General features: G+C 51.5%; 1 protein-coding gene across 3 annotated transcripts in view; it reads right to left on the reverse strand.

Annotated features, from left to right (window-relative positions):
- CDPF1 (cysteine rich DPF motif domain containing 1) overlaps nt 1-17,681 on the reverse strand; it is a 68,170-nt gene that overhangs the window by 24,353 nt on the left and 26,136 nt on the right. For 2 of the 3 annotated variants that reach the window (XM_078618516.1, XM_078618514.1), the window contains one exon: nt 15,117-15,237. The exons of the other annotated variant lie outside the window; for it this stretch is intronic. In XM_078618516.1, coding sequence (XP_078474642.1) covers nt 15,117-15,223 — 107 coding nt within the window. In that variant the 5' untranslated portion in view covers nt 15,224-15,237. The remainder of the gene's footprint in view (nt 1-15,116; nt 15,238-17,681) is intronic. 3 annotated transcript variants of the gene reach the window in all.

A 17,681-nucleotide genomic window follows, 5' to 3' on the forward strand; every position in this document is an offset into this window, starting at 1 on the left:
CCTGCCGGGACACGTCTCGAAGGGATGCCGTGCCGAAAGAGGGGGACTCGCCACAGCGCTGTCATCATCCACCCAGGCGTCCTCCACTCCGCTGGGTCCTCAGGTGAGTCGTGGCACACCACACATACGGTCCTTGCAGTCAGCTCATGCATCGTGTTCACGTCCGGATTCGCATGTTTTTAATTCTCGTCGGGTTGCGGAACGTAAAAGTCCGATTTTTGTGGGAAATGGGTGGCCGCGGCATCCTCTTCAGTGGTCGGTGTTGGGCCACCATATTGTTGCTGCGGTAGCGGGATCATCTGCCGTCATTGGTACCATGCAGGGTGTAGAGGTGCGGGTGCTCATTGACACCGGAGCATCCACTACCATTATCTCTAAAATTATTTTCGACATTTTCCTGCCAAAATTGTGTGCCATCCGGCCCATGGAAATTCCGTGTTTTGCCATCAATGGCAAGTCCTTGGGGATTATCGGCCAAATACTGGCCACAGTGTGCATTGGGGACATTCAATTGACAGGGCCGGTGCGTATTTCAAAATCCCTGGCCGTACTCTGCCTATTAGGAACTGATTTCCTAGGAAAGATGCCCCATCGGGCCGCCGAATGGCGTTTTTGTCCTCCCCAACTCGTATGTGCATGGCTAACGCCACAGTCAAAGCGCTGGCTATGGAAACCGTAATAATCCCCCCCCCCCCCGGTACGCAGATGCTCGTGCCTTTGAGACTGCGGAAGTAGCTTGACCGAGGAGTGACCGCGGGAGGGATCCTCTTGGCTCCCTCCAACAAGGCAGTTTGGGGTCTTACATTAGTGGGAGCACAGACCTTGGTGTCGAACAACCAGCAACCTTTTATTCAGGTTTTGAACGCTGGTCTGCATACGTCCATTATACAAGCTGGCACTGTTCTGGCTCATGCGTTGGCCGCGTGTTGTGAGGTAAATGATGCCGGGGATGCGGGAGTTGTGACGGTTGTGAGGCAGGGAAAGAAGTGTGACGACTCATGGTTGGATGCACTCTGCTCCAAGAGCCCCGAGTTGGCTGATGCACAAAGGGCCGAGTTGCATGCTCTTTTAGGGGAATTCACTGTTTTTAGTAAAGGAAAATGTGATATTGACCGCACGTCTCTGTTGCATCACCACATTGATACGGGGAGTGCCGCCCCCATTCGCCAAAACCCCTATAGACTCAGCCCCAATGAGAAGGACCACGTACGTCAGGTGGTTGGTCGAGATGTTGGCCGCTTCTAACAGTCCGTGGGGGGCTTCCCTTGTTCTTGTTAAAAAGCACAATGGGAGTGAGGTTTTGCGTTGATTTCCGCAAACTTAATAAGGTGTCCGTGGCTGATGCGTACCCGCTCAAGGATGGTTGACTACTTGGATGCTTTATCGGGAGCACGGTTCTTCTTCTCCACCCTTGATTTGTTGTCTGGGTTCTGGCAATCGACTTTGGATGACAGTTCTAAGACTAAGTTCCGCACTCCCCAAGGGTTGTTTAAATTTAACCGGCTCCGATGGGGCTCTATTCGGCTCCAGCCCACCTTTTTTAACGATTATTGTAATATACAAACAAAACATTTATTTTCAAGATTTTAAGCTAATTGTAGTGAAATTATCTCGTGACAAAAGACAGTGTACCGTCACGTCGTGGGGTATTTCTTAATACATGCGCAGATGATGATGTGACAGCGCCACGGCTTTGTTAAAATTCAGTTAGCCACTGTTAGCGCATCGGTTACAGTTTACTTCCACAGCAAAACTCTGCAACATATCTGGGTAATACTTGCGTATTTTTGTGTGCCTACTGTACTATTATTTGCGGTGAGTAATAACATAAAACTATTTCACATATATTTAATATGCATTTAAAAGTGTATAGGCCCCCCAAGCTCTATTTATATGCATGTTGTTATTACCTTTCTTGGCCGAAAAAACATACCGTAAGGTTTATCTTCTATAGTACAATATTAGGGTAGGTCAGGTTAGATTAGGTGAGGTAAAGTTGTCAAAAAGTTATAACTTATTTTAGTTGTGTTAATTTATATTTGTATATGTCTGAGTTTTTTTATATTCTGTTATCACAGTGAAATAAACCAAACAAAATGGGTCACGTAGTTTGACTTGCGGTAATTGCACTTCCAGTAATAATACATTTTTTTCATTTCAGTAACCCTTACCATGTCAAAGAACGCAAATACAACGACGACTATGTTCATTATAGGTTCACTTGTATGACACAGAAGGATGGAACTCAACGACCACAATGTGTACTGTGCAGCTCATTGCTTTCTAACACCAATCTCAAACCATCGAAGCTATCTGAACATTTCAACAAACAGCACGGTGGTGCAGCTGCTGGACATGACCTTGACACCATAAGTCTACGAGGGCACGATTTGATTGTAGCGGAACATTGAGGACGTTTGGGCTTGTATCACCTGAAAAGCCCTTGTTACAAGCATCCTATCAAGTTGCATATTTGTGTGCCAAGGAAAAGACGCTTCATACAATAGCTGAGGAATTAGTGAAACTTTGTGCATTGGAACTGGCAGAGATACTATTGGGACCAGATGCACAAAAGACGCTTCAGCAGGTTCCCTTGTCAAATGACGTGATCCGTTCTAGAATTCATGAGATGAGCCAGGATATATTGCAGCAAGTTATAGAAGATATCAAAGGTAATCCTCTTGAAGTGGGTATTCAGATTGACGAGTCAGCTAACGTTGATGGCTGCAGTCAGATGTTGGTGTTTGTGCGGTACGTAAGGGAGAACGGAATATTAAAATAATTATTGTTCTGTTAACAATTGCACTTAACTAGGAAAGGAATTTATGTATTCAATCTGGTCACATACTTATTTTTAAAGCATAAGATACCACTTGAAGTATGTGGACCGAATTGCACCTATGGTGCCCCTGCCATGCTAGGAAAATTTCAGGATTTATTGCCTATGTAAAGAAAGAAGTACCTCATATCATGATCACACATTGTATGTTGCACTGTCATACACTTGCCGCAAGACTTTGCCAACAAAATTGAAGGATACATTGTCTACTGCGATGAGTGCAGTAAACTTCAGAGGAAGTGCTCTATATCATCACCTCTTCCATGCTTTTTGCGAAGAAATTGGTGCCGAGCACACTGTTCTTTTCCATGCAGAAGTGAAGTGGCTTTCCCGTGGCCCAATGCTTACTCGCATCTTTGCAATACGTGAAGAAATTAGTCAGTTTCTTCATAACCAAAGCAGTAATTTAGTTAATGACTTCGAAAACAGAGAGTTTATCCTTTGCCTAATGCACATGGCAGATCTATACACACACACCTAAATTAACTCAACACATCTGTAATAAGAGCCTATGTCAGATTCACGTGGTGATCGGCTTTGCCGGTCCCGCTTTACAGCCAACGGGGGGAGAGCCTGGGAGCATGGCCCCGGCGTGATCACGGGATGTCAGCTAGGTGATTGGTTTCGTTGGTCTTGGCCTCAGCCAATGGGAAGACAAGTCGGGGGCGTGGTCCCGGGAGTTGATGGGGGATCTGGAACATTCGGCGCAGACTATTGAGGATTGGCTGGAGTGTACCACGTGACCCAGGCATTAAATAAGGGGAGAGAGGAGAGACACGAGGTCAGACACGGAACTAAGAGAGGGAGAGGCCACGCGCGAGTGGGGCTCCGGGTGCCACGTGGTGGTGGGTCTCTGGTGACTGTCTGCCCGCTTCCCGTTGCCTGCCAGCAACGGGGAGTGTTTGTGAACTGCAAAGGAAGTGAAATAAAAGGACCGATTCTACAAGCCGTCTCCAGCGTGTTATTACACATCTATGCAAGCAACTGGGATGAACACGGTAACGGCCAGGGAGAAGTTATCTGCTTTTATTAAAAAACTTCCAGTTTGGATAAAGCGTGGTGAGAAAATAAATTTCGCTAACTTTCCTTTTCTTGATGAAACAGCTGTTTTGGAAAATGAAGGAATGACCATTGCAACTGAAGTGACTAAGCATTTGCAACAGCTGAGTGACTTTTTCCAAGGATATTTTTCCAATGGAGATCTTGATGTGGCAAAGAAATGGATACTGGATCAATTTTTTTGTAACCTAGATGGAATCAACGAGAGTGATGTGATGAAAGACGATCTGATTGAATTACGAGCCAATGGCTGAATCCGACTGGAGTTTGAGGCAATGGAGCTTGATAATTGCTGGTGTGCTCAACTAGCACCGTTTCCACAACTGGCAAAGACAGCAATCGAGATCCTTGTGCCATTTGCGACTACATACTTGTGTCAGATAGGATTTCCATCACTATTACACATCAAAACAAAGGCCAGAAACCGCTTAAATGTGCGTGATGACACACGTGTGACTATTTCAAAAAAAGTTCCTCGTTTTTTGAACACCATTGAACAAAAGCAACAGCAGAAGAGTCACTGAGCCAATAAACTTGTGTAATTTTTCATGTATTCTTAATTTTACTGCGCAATTAAAATAAATATATAAATAGTCCTATTTCATTATAGAGTTATGATATTTCTTAGGTTTAAAGAACTGACCTACTTAAGCGATATTTGATAAGGGGTGCGAGAACATATTTTGAGAAGCAAAGGGGTGAAGGCTGCAGTATATTGTATATATAGGCCTTTTCCCAAAACTTAATATTAAGCATAATTCTGCCAAATGTTTTAAATAATTGATCGGGGCGAGCATGGGACATGAAAGGGTGAGGCACAACCCTCCCCCACACAGCAGCTACCCTTCACACCGACAAAGCGAGGAAGTAGCCATAAAGATAATAAATAATTAAAACACCTTGGTACAAAGCAAAGAGAGGGTGGCAATTTCTAATGAGATTCTGGGGAAATCTCTACACGGCTTCAAAGACCGCCACAAAGCACGTACGAAACAGGCATCGCCAGCTTCCCGGGCGGCGAAAACTGAACAGACAAGTTTTTTTTGGGTTATTTTAGTTAACGGAAAAGTCCAAAAACTTAGCAACAAGAATGAGTCGACATCATAGTCTACACACCCTCACCCAGTGAAGGAACCGGACTGCAGTCACATTGGTGGCCTTGAGTTATTAATTACCTTATTTTACTCTCATTCACCTCACATATTGTTTCTTGTTATATCTTGCTATCTATGTGACTTTACCAAAAAAAACAAGGAATATTAATTCCAGCAGTCAAGAAAGCTTAAGTGAAAACTTAGTTAGACCTGTAACCTCAGGACATCAAAATATGACTCGAGTAAAACAGCACAAATCCCTGGATACAGACAGACAACAAAGGTTAATAAAACCCTAGGAAATACGTGGTAATAACAATGCTAAATCACAAATCTTGGATGAACATAAACCAAACAATAATTATGAAGTATTAGACCAAGGGTCATCCAGATGAATAAAAAAGGCGAAATAGGTCAATCACGCGTGACCAAGATAAAATGTATTTCATAGAGAAAACCTCCAAACTGCCTTTGTCTCCCAGCAGCACGTGATAGAAATTTGCATACGCATGCAGAGGGCATCTCCCCTTAAAATCAAACACCAGGAAAGATCAGACACCACGATGGAAGTACTGTAAACACTGCTACAAACATACCTTGAGTCACTTACAGAATCAGAACTACGAAAGTGGTACGGGATCAAGCTATAAGAGGTAAAATAATATTTTTTTTTACTTCCAAATGGTACAACAGAGAAACAACTTCAAAAGCCACAACACCCCTCTTTGTGAGAGGCAAAAGAATGTCACACCCAGCCGTGGGGGAAGAGGTGGGGGGGGGGGAATGGCACTCACAGGGAGAACCCCCCTTCTTCCAGATTAATTATTGCAGAGAGGTTGGAAGACTGGAAGGACGCACGTGGGGGCAATCTGGAGCAGCTGTTTCCATTGATGGCGGGATGGCTTGAGGAAGGCAACAGGAACCAGGCCTTGATGAAACTTACATTACTTCAATAAAATTAGAACACACACACGGACACACGTACAGCTGTTCCCACAGACTGAGAGCGAAATCAAAGGGATTGCGGTTCTTTGTGAGACGGCAAGCCAAGGGGAGAGAATTTTGCAGATAAAAACAGAGACACGACCCAAACATTGAGACTATGACAAGCGACAGAGAGTCTTGCAAAGGGGCATGGCCTCGAGATCAACCATGGGTGTCGTGTCTCGCAGAGAGAAGGGACAATGTGTTGTTAAGAGCTGAGTTTGGCATGAACTGACAGAGTATCGCTGAAAGTTTTATTCTACATTTATCCTGATGTTTGAGTCGCTTGCAGAGGTGTGCGAATACAATTCACAAGTGTTGAGAGTGAGTGCCAGCTCCCACAAGCCAGCAGAGGGCTGCGATCGGAAGGCTCCGGGAACCTGCCCCCTGTGACTGGCACATCGTCAATGAGCTGCATCAGCAGAAGCCACGAGACTCCAGCCAGCAACAGAAGACCACCACCAGCTACAGAAGACTACACAACACAAAAGAGTTCTACAAGCGGCAAGCTCCGGGGTGGGCTCTGCAATCAACCAAGGATGGCGAGGCTTGCTGAGCAGCGACGGGTCACCGAGTCCGAGTTCAGAGCTGACAGAAAAAGTATCGCTCAAAGTCATTCTACACTGAGTGCCAGCTCCCACCCAGCAGCTGCACGATCAAGGAAAGCAACGACAAGCAATCAACCCCGAGAAAGGGCGGAAAGCGCCAAGCATTGTCCAAGCCAGCATCGCAGAGAACCAGCTGCACGCGCAATCGTGCACCGCCAGAGAGCACGGAGCAGGAGAGAGAGCACGCAACAGTGCCACCGAGCGCCACCGAGCAAGGGTGTCAGCTGCCAGCGGACAAGCGTTGTGCTGACTCAGCTCATCCAGCAGGGGAAAGAGCCTGACCAGCCACCCGTGAGGAAGAGGAGAGCGCCGGCGAGAGTACCGTGGGTTCGACCTCCACACACACCGACCAGCACCAGCTGGGAACCAAGACAAGAGTGAGGAACGGCAACCAGCGAATGAGCTGCGGGCGCTATCTGACGACGGAATCATCGCGCACCGCCGACGACAAGCATCGTGCCGACGCAGCTTATCCAGCAGGAGAAGGAGCCTGCAGCTGCAGCGGCAGCAACTCCAGCTGCTGCCTCAAAGAGAACGAGCGAGGAAGCTGTTCGTATGACACGCCCACACTCACACACTACCACGCATCGCCCGGCGTCTGCCTGACACGAAGAATTGATCAAGGAAACCAAACCACACACATATAAAACATACCCGGACTAATAATAAGGATCAAGGAGACAAATCACCACACACACATGAAACACATACCCGGACTGATAATAAGAAGACTAATGATAAGGATGTGTCAACTATTAGCTGATAATGAAGAACATTGCTGCCAATTAAGTTACGTGGATACGGTCGTTTAGAAGTATATTAGCCGCTATTTTTCTTTTTAATTGCATAAAAATAACCAATGAATTCATCGATGAAAACTAAACGTTTAGAAACATACGTTACGAATCTACACACAGGGAGAATATTGTGTTGAAATCTTTCTTTGGATCACAGAATCTTGCCCACGAATTTATTGAAGCCTTAGCCAATTGATAAGCATCTACTGAAGCAGGCACACTGCCGCACACCAATGTTCCAAGACATTTCGTTAAATGCATAATTTTACCGATTAATTCATTGACTTATACTTTTGCCTTCGGGATATGTTTCTTCATTGCCGTTCGTATGAATATCGTGGTATGCATGTTTAAGGACTTTTTCCTATCGCCGTATATGCTCGCGTTATTCTGAGGAATTATTCGAATGTTCTGTTACCCAGTTAACAACCTAATTATTGAGGGTTAAATGTACGATGAGGAGAACATCTAGTACTGTGTCGACAATTCCAAGCATACGAGTTCGCATATTAGAATGCTATGTTTTTTTTTATTAAAGTTGCTTAACACAGATGTGTCTGAGTGGTGCCTTCCTAAGTTCATGCATAATAATCTTAATTATAAGAACAGTATCGGGCAAGAGGGTGGGGGCTAGAGATTATGAGGGATTAGCATGTAGGGCATGTGAGAATGAGAGTGCAATCCAAAGGTCTTGTGAGAATGAGAGTATGCAATAAAAATGAGGGCATGTGAGAAAGAGAGTGTAATACAACGAGGGCTTAGGTGAGAGAGAGAAGATAGCTGAGAACAACAAACTTAGAAAAAACTTAACAATGCAATGCAACTCAGACACAACAGTTAAAACTTTACCTGGTTGATCAAGTCCTTCCAATGATTGCTCAATTTGTATCCATCTTCTCGGTTGAAGTTATGTCTATGTTTGTATATCTGGATGGCTTCATGAACAAATCTTTGATGGTAGCCAGAAGGTTTGCAGAGCACCTCGGTCTTGGAAAAAAACTATTTTGTGTGTGCCCACCGCATTAAAAGAGTGATCCGCCACAGCAGAGGTATTGGTTATGCCGTGTTTCAGATCTGCTTTGTGTTCGCGAACACGGTCCGAGACATGTCGTTTCGTTTCCCCAATGTAACTGCGTGTTTGCCCGGTGGATTGAAGCCGACCCAACGGGAGGTGGGGAGGGACGTGTGCATATTCATACTGCTATTTTTAGCACGAGCCGTGGCGAGCAACCTGAACAGGCACGCGCGAGCACGCAGCCACCTCCGGACATTTGGGGTAGGGTACGCGAGGAGTGTGTGGGATAACCCGAGGCGGTGGGGAGCCAGCACTAGCCATGTCCCACAGAAAGGATGCTGGTGCGGGGAGGCCGATCACACGATCGGCGGCAGCCGGCGGAGGAGGGAGAGGAGGAGGGGGGCGTTAGCCCCCATATAATTGTGTCCGAGGAGGTACGACCCCCCACACCTCCAAGGGAGAGAGGCGCCCCACCCCAAGTAAAGGTAAGATACGTATTCACCGGGCAAGGGATACCGTCATGTAAATCGTTTGTCCGGAACCTCACGTATGCGAAAGGTATTAATGGCTGGAAGGATGCGCAAGCGCTGCAGCAGCTAAATATTAATTTGGATGGGCGGGCAGCCGACTTTGTGGAAACGCTACCCGCAAGCGCGCAAGCGCATTGGGGAGAGGTAATGCACCGCCTCGGCCAACGTTTCTGTGCGTATGACCGTGAGGAGGCAATGGCAGCATTAAATAAGCGCCGCCACCAGCCCGGCGAGGACCTATGCCGAGGACGTGCGCTCACTAATGCAGAGCGCACGCCCGGGGTACGCTGCCGAAATAATTGAGGACCTCGCCACCGAGAAGGTCCAGCAATATCTGGCTGGCACCTTGTGGTGGCAGCCCGATGTAAGCTGCGCGCGCCTCCCATTTAATGCCCTTGTTGAGCGCACAGGTGCATGTGAGAGACTCGCTAATGAGTGTGCGCAGTTCCGAGGGTTGGGACGGGAGCGCGCTATCGCGAGCCTCCTTGCAGAGGAGGAAGAGGAACTTGCCAGGATGGTAAGGGGGGGGGGGGGGGGTGAGGGAGCCTCCGGGACCCCGCGAGACAGCCCCAGGATGGGTGGCGGGGCTTCAGACCGACATCGGGGATATAGCAGGCCGGGTGACCCACATAGGCGAGGAGGTGACCCAAGTACACGGGCATATGACCAAGCTGCAGACTACAGTGGAGACAGACCAGTCCGAGGTGGGAGGACTACGCTCCACGGTAGGGGGGATAACTGGGCGGGTGTCTCAATTAGAGGCGGAGCTCGAACAAATGCGCATTGGGAGGGGAAGGGGGAATGAGCAAGGTGCCTCCTATGGAGCCGCCACCCTTCCCCGGGCATGCTATATATGCGACCAACGGGGGCATCACGTGAGAGACTGTCCCCAGATCTCCCGAGCTAGACAAGCGCCAAGGTCAAACACCAAGGCCTCCCTAGAGGGGACTACCAAGGGGTGCAATCGACGTGGTCCCAACACAAATAAACTGTAATGATAATGGCGAGCGAGTGACCCCCACGCAGATTTTGGCAACATCCAAGAACGCGGTGACTTCGGGCGACTGGCTGTGGGAGCTGGTGGCAGGAATCACGGGGGCCACGTCGCTGGTGGAAGGGCAGGTGAAAGGGCGGCGTACCCGGATTCTGCTGGACACGGGGGCGGTGGCCTCACTCGTGAGCGCCACACACTGCAGTGTGCTCGAGGTTGACGTGGGCCGCCTGCAGGCCCCGGATCGTGTGCTGTACACTGCAAGCAGAGCTGGGATGGGACTGCTGGGGAGGGTCACCCTTGAGGTCCGTCTCGGACACCAGGTGTGTACCCAGGAGTTCTATGTCTCGAGTATGTTGTGCCATGAGTGTATTGCAGGTACCGACTTCCTGAAAAAGTTGGGGCTCAACGTGCAGCCCCGCCAGCGATGCGCCACCATAGAAGGCAGCGGGGAGCGGATTCCGTTCCTGGGACAAGAGCTGGGTCGCCCCCGCTTTGAGCCCGTGGCCACTATCCTGGCATCGGCCGTCACCGTCGGCCCCCTCGTGGAGATGCTGGTGCCGGTGGCAACACCTTCCACCGACCCCGCACACTGACCATCAGGTGAGGTAATGCTGACTCCTCACCTGGAGTTGGCGGCACGGTACGGGGTTGTGGGATCGGCCACGCTGGTAAACGTAGACGGGGGCCGACTGTTTATGCGGGTATTTAACCCCCACAGTACCCCAGCAGCACTGCGATGGCGCACCGCGGTAGCCATAGTACACCCCCTGCACACCGCCCCGAGAAAAACCAGGACCTGGCCTGGCGAGTCGGCCCGACTCCCAGAGCCGAGGTCGTCCCCCTGCTTGACGCGCTACGAGGGTTACTGCGGGAGTATGCCGACGTGTTCAGTGAGTACAATTCGGATGTGGGCCGGACAGACCTCGTTAAGCACCAAATTGACACGGGTGACGCCCGACCCATTAAACGCCCCGCGTACCGAGTGGGCGCACCTGAACGGGCCCAGATTAAAGAGGCAGTCGTGGATATGCTCCGCGATAACATAATCCAGCCCTCAGCGAGCCCCTGGTCTGTCCCGGTTGTACTAGTGACGAAAAAGGATGGGTCGACCCGGTTTTGCGTTGATTATCGAAAGTTGAATGCAGTTACCCTTGGCGATACCTTCCCCATCCCCCGCATCGATGACACCTTTGACAGTCTCGCAGGGGCGCGGTATTTTTCCATCCTTGATCTAGCGTCCGGGTACATGGCGGAGGAGGATCGGCCAAATACCGCATTGACCACCCCAATGGGACTGTTCGAGTTCCGAGTACTCCCGTTCGGACTCACTAACGCGCCGGCGACATTCCAACAGTTGATGGAGTTGGTGATGCGGGGCTTGCAATGGGAACAGTGCCTAATTTACCTGGATGACGTGATAGTGTTCAGTAGGCTCCTCTCTGAGCACTGGTCCAGGTTACGGGAGGTGTTCTAACGACTGCGAGCAGCCCATCTCAAGCTCAAGCTGCGTAAGTGTCATATTGCGCAGCACGAGGTTGGGTACCTCGGACATCACGTCAGCGAGGCAGGGGTGCGCACTGACCGGGAAAAGGTACGCGCCGTAGTGGAATGGCCACAGCCGAGGAACCTGACGGAGATCAGGTCATTTTTGTGGCTAGCCACTTATTATCGTCGATTTGTGAAGGGATTCAGCGAGATTGCACGCCCACTCACCCAACTCATTTCCCCTAAGAACCCCTATCAGTGGACGGAGACCTGCCAGACGGCCTTCACCACCTTCATGGACCACCTCACCCATAACCCCACCCTGGCTTTCCCTGACTTTTCCACCAATTTTATTTTGGACACCGACGCCTGCAGCAGTGGGCTGGGCATGGTGTTGTCACAGGTGCAGGATGGGACAGAGCGGGTCATCGCATACGCCAGCCGGACCCTGAGCGGGGCCGAACTGAATTATTGCGTGACTTGTCAGGAACTGTATGCCGTGATTTTCGCATGTAAGCAGTTCCGGTCGTATCTGTATGGCAGGAAATGTTGCGTGCGCACTGACCATTATGCTCTGCACATTCAAGGAACCGCGGGGGCAGATGGCCCGGTGGCTGACGCAGCCGTAGGAGTATAACCTGCAAATCGAGTACAGGGCTGGGTGGACACACGCAAATGCGGATGCCTTGTCAAGGCGACTCGTATGCGCCAAGACAAGAGCGGAGGAGGCCTGCCCATGCTTCACGGGGGGACGCTGCCGACAGGCCCCCCTGGAGCGCCCTGAGACTAACCCCCCTCCGCTGAGAGAAAGTGCCGTGTGTGCCAGAGAGGTCCCTGCAGAAGGAGCCAGGGACCCAGTGGACTGCTCGGTGGGCACGGGGCCCACACCCCGGCGCCCGACGGGCCGTTCCGCCCCGCCCAGTCGAATCCAAGAGGACGTCGGCTGTGCGTTCCCAGGCCTGGATGACGAGCAGCTGAGACAGGTCCAGCAGCGGGACCCGGACCTGGTGGCGGTGGAGGCGGCCCTGCAGGAGGAAAAGGTCGCCCTGCGACCTTTTCCTCCCGCGGGGACGTCCCACGGTTTCCCAGTGCCAGGAGATTGGCCGACCCCCCCCCAGGCGGAATTGCACTGCGGCCCCGTGAATTAGCTTAAAATGGTATGGACACGACGAGCAAACCGCAGTGAGAACACCCCCCAGCCCAGGGGAATAGGGCCAAGGGAGAGAAAAACGCCCCGCGAACAATGCGGGGAGCACGAGAGGTAGGACCGACACATAGACAATGGGTTAGGAAGCTAGTGAAAGGAAAATGCCAGGTAGGGGCGGGGCATCGGGGGAAAGTTCGTGGGTTGACTAAAGCAAAACCTGACCCGGAGCACGAGGAGTAGGACAGGCACGAAGACAACGGGTTAGGAAGCAAGTGAGAGGAAAACGCCAGGTAGGGGCGGGGCATCGGTTGAAAATTGAAAGGTAGGCGCCCCAATTGGCCGTGCAGGGAACGCAACGTGCCCCCAATTCTAGATTTGAAGCTTTCGTTACTGTAAGAATTCATACTCTTTGGTCTTTTCGGTAAAGTTACATAGGTAAAAAATAAAATAAATGAAAACTAAATTAAATCACAACGTTTCAGGCGCAACACAAGCGTCCATCATCAGGTGGGAAAGCTTTCCCACCTGATGACGGACGCTTGTGTTGGGCCAGCTACCCAGTCAGACTCCCAGCCACTCGAGCGTCCGAGAGATGCTGGTGAGTGCAGCCAAAACTCGACCCAGGCAGAGACCCCCCGGACCCTCGTCCCTCCAACTCCCATCGCGTCCGTGAGATACCGGGATTCACGCGCGAATATTATCATCCACCCGACCGTCGTTTTTGCCCCGTGCACGTGCCCGCATGCCCCAGTGGATTGAAGCCGACCCAACGGGAGGCGGGGAGGGGGACCTGTGCATATTCATACTGCTATTTTTAGCGCGAGCCGTGGCAAGAAACCTCAGCAGGCACGCGCGAGCACGCAACCACCTCCGGACATTTGGGGTAGGGTACGCGAGGCGGTAGGGAGCCAGCCACTAGCCATGTCCCACAGAGAGGACGCTGGTGTGGGGAGGCCGATCACTCGATTGGCGGCAGCCCGGCGACAAGGGGCAGAGGAGGGGGGAGAGGAGGGGAGGGGCGTCAGCCCCCACACTATCACTCATTCCCCATTAATTATTCTCAGTTTACTGTCATCAATTTTTCTTTCACCGTATTCACGCATCACAGATTGGCCCCCATTGTTTCCTCTTGTCTATTTTATTCACCTCATTTCCACTATCAAATTCATACATGTTGTACCATTCCTAATTTTCACTAACATTAAGATATGTCTGTGCTCCTTCAATGGAGAAATAGCAACACGCACGGCACAAACTCTCTCCTTAAGCCCTCTCGTCATGGCTCTCGTAGGCATCGATATTAGCATCTAGATCCTGAATGTATTACCGTATGCAAGCATAAGAATCAGTGTGAATGGTACTCAAGTAGATGTCAGTGTGCATGGTCCTTTGTGTACTTTAGTGTGCATGGTGCTTGTGCACTTTAGTGTACATGGTGCTTGTGTATTTTAGTGTGCATGGTCCTTCATGTACTTTAGTGTGCGTGGTGCGTGTGTACTTTAGTGTGCGTGGTGCTTGTGTACTTTAGTGTGCGTGGTGCTTGTGTACTTTAGTGTGCATGGTCCTTCGTGTACTTTAGTGTGCGTGGTACTTGTGTACTTTAGTGTGCATGATGCTTGTGTACTTTAGTGTGCATGGTCCTTCGTGTACTTTAGTGTGTGTGGTGCTTGTGTACTTTAGTGTGCATGTGTAGTAAGTTCGAGGAGACGAGGTTGGAGTTGAGGCACACTCTGTTTATTAACTCAGTGACAGGCACAATAGTTGAAGGGGTAACGGCCCCTTCACCCGTACTATGGGAAACCCACCCTAGTACTATGCCCTCTGTCCTGTTCCCCAGTCCTCCTCTACTGGGCTACGGGAGGCTGACTGATCTGGCCCTGGCAAGCACAGATCTCGGCACCAGCTAAGCCGGCCTTGCCTGACAAGGGCAGAGGTCCGGGAGCTCTTGGGCCGCGCCACTGGCTTACCCAGCTCGGCCCTGACAAGGGCAGCGAGACAGGGGAGTCCCAGGGCCTAATCTCCGAGTCTTCGATCTTCACTGGTCAGCTTCGTGTCATACTGCCTCGAGCTCTCTGGCTCCCCGCCTTTTATAGGGATCCCCTCACAGGGCTGGGGGCGTGGGGGATCACGGATGCGGACGTCGGTGCGACCACCCGTGTGTGTGAGTGCACACACCCCTGTGTTTCTCGTCCGCCGTTTCTCCCGTAATAACCCCTACATCACCCCCCCCCCTGTACAGCTCGCAGCCGTCCCGGCTGCAACAATTCCTCAACCCCCAAGAATAAGGATTAACCCCCATCAACACGCGTGTGCCTCGTAACCGTAACAATAACAAGAACAAGTGTAACAACAACAACAACAACCGACGGTCCCCTATACGTACCCACTTCCCCAAAATGCAACATATATACCGAACGTGGTTCCCCATCCCCATGTACACAACAGGAAAAAAAAAACCCAGGTGGGTGAGCCCACCAGCAGCGGAACGCGCGCGGAAAGCACTTTACAATAACCGGCGCGTCTTGGCGCGTGTCCGTGCAGCGGGCCCGTCACAAGGGCCCGACCTGGTAGGGTCGGCGGCAGGTGGTGAATGTACAGGTGCGCGGCGCACCGGCATCCTGGACGAGCCAGCGTCGACCTCCTTTGAGGAGGCTGGTGGCAGAGAGGGCATCAGTCCTCGGACCCCTGAAGACGGAACAGTTAGCAACGGATCAGAGGCAGACGGCGACCCCGCCCTCCCGGAGTCAGTGGACCCCCTACATGTTCGGCCATAGTCATGAGAGGAAGCATGTGGAGCAAAGAACGGCTTCAACCGTGAAGGGTGGACAAACCACCGACGTTTCCCCCATTTAATGCGAATACATTGCGGCCGCATAACCTGCACAATTTCCACGGGGCCCCTCCACGGCCTCAACAACTTCGACGAGGTGGCCAATGGCACCTGGGGGCAGTGCAGCCACGCTCTGTCACCCGGGTGCCATTCGTGTGTGTGTGACCGGCGCGATCGCAACTTTTCGTTTTGCTTCTGGCGCGAGGCAGAGTTTTGCATGGCCGCCTCCCGTGCCTCAGCCAACCGGAGGACGTTAAACTTAACATGGTCCGCCAACTTAGATTTAGCGTGCGGCGCGGTACATGTCAGCTGAGTCGCGACAGGCGGGTCAACTTCGCGGCCATACATTAAAAAAAACGGCGAGAATCCAGTCGCCGCGTGAGGAGCCATTCTGTATGCTGCTAGGACTCCAGGGATCTGAAGGTCCCAGTCGGTTTGGGACTCAGATACCTGGTGGGATAGCATGGACGTAAGAGTCCTATGCAGGCGTTCTACCATCCCATCCGTTTGTGGGTGGTAAGGCGAAGTACGAATTTTCTTCGTACCCAGAAGCTCACACACCTCGTGTAAAAGGGCACTAGTGAAATTCTTTCCCTGATCGGTTAACAACCGTTCCGGAGCGCCCTTGTCAAGGACATATCCGTGAACAAAAGCCTCCGCAACGGCCGCTGCTGACTGGTTGGCGAGGGGCCAAGCCATAGGCCATCGCATGAAATACTCGACGCCAACCAGCAGGTACTTATTACCCCTCGGCGTGGAGGGAAACGGCCCCAAAATATCGAGGGCAACAAGCTCATTAACCCGGGTGACCGAAATAGACTGGAGCGGTGGGCAGGCTCCCCTCGCCGGCGGTTTGCATTGAGCACACTGGGTACAAGATTGCAAGAGATCGTCCACATCCCTTGCCATGCCCGGCCAAAAGAAATTAAGCTGGAGCATGGCAAGGGTTTTGAGGGTGCCCAGGTGCAGGAGCCGCTCGTGAGCGGCCCATACAGCCCTACCCCTCAACGCGGAAGGCACCACCAGCCTGTGGCGGCGGATCGTACCGTCCCAATGCATGAGAAGGCCCTGGCACAACCCCCATGAGTCAACGCCCGACTTTCCCTGAGCGGATCCTTCCGCGCGACGCCGTAGCGCCAGGAGGGAAGCATCCTCCATTTGGAGGCGCCCCCACTCCGCACATGACAAGCCCAACAGGGAATCCTTCCCTCCCACCGCAATAGGGTCAACGTCCAAAGGGGACTCAACGGCGGCCGCTAGGACCGGATTGTGGCCGTCGTTTGCCGATTTGCAACACCCCAAGCCCAAGAAACAGGTGCAATCAGAAGCGACCGGCAGGCGTGACAGGGCATCGGCATTTGTGTGGCGAATCCCCTTACGGTAAGTTGTTTCGAAATCGAAATCCTGAATGATCTCCAGCCATCGGGACAACTGCCCCGATGGCTGGTGAATACGCAGGGCATACTGCAACGCCGCATGATCTGTACGGACGGTGAAATGCCGGCCTTACAGATATGGCCGGTACTGTTGGATAAAGAAAACAATAGCCAACAGTTCGCGGCGGGTGACGCAGTATTGCTGCTCGGCCGGAGACAATACTCTACTACCATAAGCCACAACGCGCTCCACACCACCCACAATTTGTGACAGCACGCCTCCAATCCCGGTATTGCTCGCGTCTGTGTCGAGCACGAAGGGCATAGAAAAATCGGGGTAGCTTAACGGCGGGGCCCCCACCAGGGCATCCCGAAGAGAGTTGAAAGCGGCCTCCTCCTCCGGCCCCCAATGAAATTTGACCCCTTTGGACGTTAAGGCATGTAATGGCTTAGCGATGGAAGTGAACTCCGCGACAAACCGGCGGTAATATGAAGCAAATCCGATGAAGCTTCTAACCTCCCCCACCGAGGTGGGAGTTGGCCAGGAGCTGACACAACGCGTTTTGGCGGGATCGGTTGAGATGCCTGACCGGCCGACGATGTGACCCAAATATTTTACAGATTAGCGCAGCAAATGGCACTTTTGTGGCTTGAATTTCAAATTAGCTGCGCGCATTTTGAGAAAGACGGCCCGAAGCCTATCAAGATGTTCCTCGAACGTCTTACTGAATACGATAACGTCGTCTAGGTAAATCAAACACACCTCCCATTGCAAGCCAGCGAGAACCAATTCCATCAGGCGCTGGAACGTCGCGGGAGCGGAGTGGAGCCCCATGGGTAACCGATTGAATTGGAAGAGGCCGTGCGGCGTTCTGAAAGCTGTTTTGGGCTTAGACTCGTCGTCCAAGGGAAGTTGCCAAAAT

Source organism: Lampetra planeri, chromosome 58 (genome assembly GCF_965212315.1).
Source record: "Lampetra planeri chromosome 58, kcLamPlan1.2.h2, whole genome shotgun sequence".
NCBI classification, from domain to species: domain Eukaryota; kingdom Metazoa; phylum Chordata; class Hyperoartia; order Petromyzontiformes; family Petromyzontidae; genus Lampetra; species Lampetra planeri.